The following is a 3,330-nucleotide window of genomic DNA, read 5'->3' on the forward strand; positions in this document are numbered from 1 at the left end:
TCTAGGGAAATTAAAGCAGAATGTGAAAAAAAACAAAAACAAACACTCACTACAAACATGCATACACATTGTTGCGGTGTTGCTAAGTTGCACACTTGGACTTGCTGATGGTGTTTTCAGCAGACTGGGAGCCCAAAGAGACTTTACAAGTGTAAGGGACATCCGAGTTCCATTCGGACATTTGCACAGTGAGATAGCTGCTGATTTTGTAGTTGCCGTTCGTTTCTCGCGTGGCAGGACCGGTGGCAACGGGGCCCGTCGCCGGACCGCCGCGAGCCAGCCAAGTGATGTCGGCATACGGGGTGGACTGAGTGGCCACGCAGACTAGAGTGGCCTCTTTGGACTGGAGCTCATCCTTGGACGGGGGGAAGACAGTCACCACGGGGGGAGTCACGTCAGAGCCTGGAGGGATCAGATCTGTTAGTTTACAGCACCACGACTCAAGTACAAAGGTTAATCAGTAAAATTAATACAGAAATGACATAGTGGCATGATGTTGTATGATGATTACAACAAACGTTTTGGCCCCCGACCTACAGTTTGAGAACCCATGAACTCTCAAAACTGCATAAATCCATGTTCAGCTTCATCTGAATACTTTACATTTGGGCAGAAGTGCACTCATTCCTATTTAAAAAGCATCTCAAATACTTTGTCATCATAACATTTTAAAAACAAATGATATCTTAATTCATGACATGGTTTATAATGTCTATAGCAAACAATTTAGTTGTGATTAAGAATTGTAAAACATTTAAACACTAACTAAATTTGCAACAAAAAAATGAACAAATGTATTGTTTAGTGTATCTGTATTGCTAAAGGTACCTCACTAAAAGTATACCAAAACTATACCAGACCGCCAACGACAAAAGTGAAGGAATTTATCACACAAGAATACATGTAGAAATTATTTAAAATATGACACATAAATAATAGCTACTGCATAATTTTATCATTTAGGGAACCAAACTCAATCATACATTTTCATTATATATATATATATTTAAAAAAAAGAAATGTGCAACAAAAGGAAGTAAATAAAAAGGGCTCTTACTAAAAATATGTAATCATTTTCAATGATGGTACTCACACAGATTAATGAAAAAATGCCAAAGTGCAGTATACAACCATTCATAAATCAATTATATATAAAAAAAAATATATGACCAACCAAACAGATATATATTAATTACTCTTGGGCTGTAAATATTTTTTAATGTATTTTTTGTGTTTATCTGCACATTATCTTACAATAAAATTACCTGTCAAAAATGTAAAAGATGAAAGATGAAACAATATTAAAAAAAAAAGTCAACAAATATATTCAAATAGGCATTTAAAGATTAGTACATGCATAAATGTACCGCATTTGATGATCAATTCAAAGTACTTACTTGTCACAAGCAGCTTGGTTCCTCCGCCGAATACCACAGTGATGACACTCGTGCTGACGGCCGTACAAAAACTGACACGACTTCTCAACGTTAGCCCTGGACTTCTTTAAGACATTTTCTTTGAATCCGAGATGTCAACATTCACTCCAGTGTCTTTTAACTCCTCGTCAGCGGTTGTGCTGAACATCCACACGTCCGTCAAGTGGTCACCGTGATGGAAACGTCCTTCAGAGGGGCATCGCCAATGTGAACCTTGGAAAAGCAATAAGTCAACGAATTAGAAACAACAAGAAGAAGAAAAAAGCCTAATTGGGATAAGAAAGCACTTTTTTTTTTTACTGCACTTCGGCCTCCCCAATAAATCTCTCCAAAACTCAGCAGCCTTCCTTATCATCCCATCTGAAGGAAACCAGAAATATCATGTGGCCTGTCAAAAAAAAAAGACTTGGACACCCAGGCAAAATCCAGTGCCTTCTAACAAATTGTACATCATATTATTCTAAGTAGCATCGCTTCTTCTGCACAGGTAAGAATCTGACATGTCACCTCAACATAAAAGCAGAAGTAAGATGAGCCAGTTTTTGTCACTGCGTATTTCACTGTGATACTGCTTCACTAACAGAGCTATCCCAGTTGCTACAATAATACTCAGCAGAATCTTCTGCCTTTACCTGTTTAATGATGAATTGGTAATCCACACTGGAGGACGCTTTGGCATTGAACTGACTAGAGGAAAATCCTGATCCATAGCTAGGTGAGGACCATGAATGGTAATGCCGCAGAATGAACTGAGGAGCGTCTCCAGGAAACTGCCTATAAAAGCCGACATAATTGCCATCATTTCTCTGAATGTTGCAATTGAGAACCACCTCTTCTCCTACAGAAGCGCTCCGAACTGCCGGCGTCTGGGTCAGCACTATGGCCGCGTCGCCACCTGTCAACAGACAAAAACAACAACTGTTAGCCGACTCCAACAAGTGGAGGAGAAACAACAAAGAGGGTCTCACGAGTAAGCGCGGCGATGAGAAGGCAGAGAATCCCCAACATGGTGTCGCTGAACATCAGTGAAGTAGTTCTGGATGCGCCCACAGCTTTTAAATGAAAGGGGAGAGGAAGTACTACTTCAAGAAGGGTGGGGGCGGAAAGTGGAGGAGGATTCATAAATCCATTTTATTTTGCTTAAACCTTTATAAGGCTAGATCCCGATCGATCGGGTCCGATCACATCATTTTCAAAGTATCGGAATCGGCAAAATAATATCGGCCATGCGATTTTTCAATATATATATATTTTTTATGAAATCGTTTTTGTATTTAACGCTACAGACATAATATGTTACACTCATCCAGAGTCTTTAGTTTAGGCTTAAGGTAGGGTTATCAAATTTATCCAGATTACGGCGCTAATTAATTTTTTAAAAAATGTATCACGTTAAAATATTTAACGCAATCAATGCATGCGCTGCACGACCCACTCACGCATTGTCCCGCTCAATCTGTAATGGCGCCGCTTTACCTATATAGAGAAATAAAAGGCAGCGTAAAATAAGTAGAGTGAATTTTGGCAGCCTTCGGAGCCTTTTTTTAATTGGCTACAGCCTTACAATCCCTCTCCCTATGATTAGAGATATCATGGGAAGCAATGTGGAGAAGCAAGATAGCAATTGATATTTTTCTTAACACCTTATGTTATTTCCCAACGCAGAGGAGATATATCAAATGGTAGCACTACGCACAGTCATGGTTCCACTTCCCATCATGCATTTGGGCATGGTTACAGTATCATTTACTGAAAGCTCAACAAATACACTAGATGGCAATATTTAGTCACAATATACAAAGTCACAAGTCTTTCTATCCGTGGATCCCTCTCACAGAAAGAATGTTAATAATGTAAATGCCATCTTGATGATTTATTGTCATAATAAACAAAT

At 39.0% G+C, this 3,330-nt stretch overlaps 1 protein-coding gene across 1 annotated transcript; it reads right to left on the reverse strand.

Moving 5' to 3' along the window:
- On the reverse strand, positions 1 to 2,448 carry LOC130932186 (immunoglobulin lambda-1 light chain-like). The gene is made up of 4 exons (XM_057861660.1): positions 2,405 to 2,448; positions 2,004 to 2,331; positions 1,398 to 1,435; positions 1 to 402 (listed from the first exon to the last, which is right to left on the reverse strand). The coding sequence occupies exons 1-4, from the start codon at positions 2,442 to 2,444 to the stop codon at positions 83 to 85; spliced, it is 726 nt and encodes a 241-aa protein (XP_057717643.1). The 5' UTR covers positions 2,445 to 2,448; the 3' UTR covers positions 1 to 82.
- Between the last annotated feature and the right edge of the window lie 882 nt (positions 2,449 to 3,330).

This window comes from Corythoichthys intestinalis, chromosome 16 (genome assembly GCF_030265065.1).
Source record: "Corythoichthys intestinalis isolate RoL2023-P3 chromosome 16, ASM3026506v1, whole genome shotgun sequence".
NCBI lineage: Eukaryota > Metazoa > Chordata > Actinopteri > Syngnathiformes > Syngnathidae > Corythoichthys > Corythoichthys intestinalis.

Coding starts and splice junctions, on each gene's coding strand:
- LOC130932186 (XM_057861660.1), bottom strand. CDS start 2,444: ATGTTGGGGATTCTCTGCCTTCTCATCGCCGCGCTTACTC. Junction 1,436..2,003: donor AGCTCTGTTAGTGAAGCAGT/ATCACAGTGAAA, acceptor GAGTGTCATCAC/TGTGGTATTCGGCGGAGGAA. Junction 403..1,397: donor AACCAAGCTGCTTGTGACAA/GTAAGTACTTTG, acceptor TGATCCCTCCAG/GCTCTGACGTGACTCCCCCC.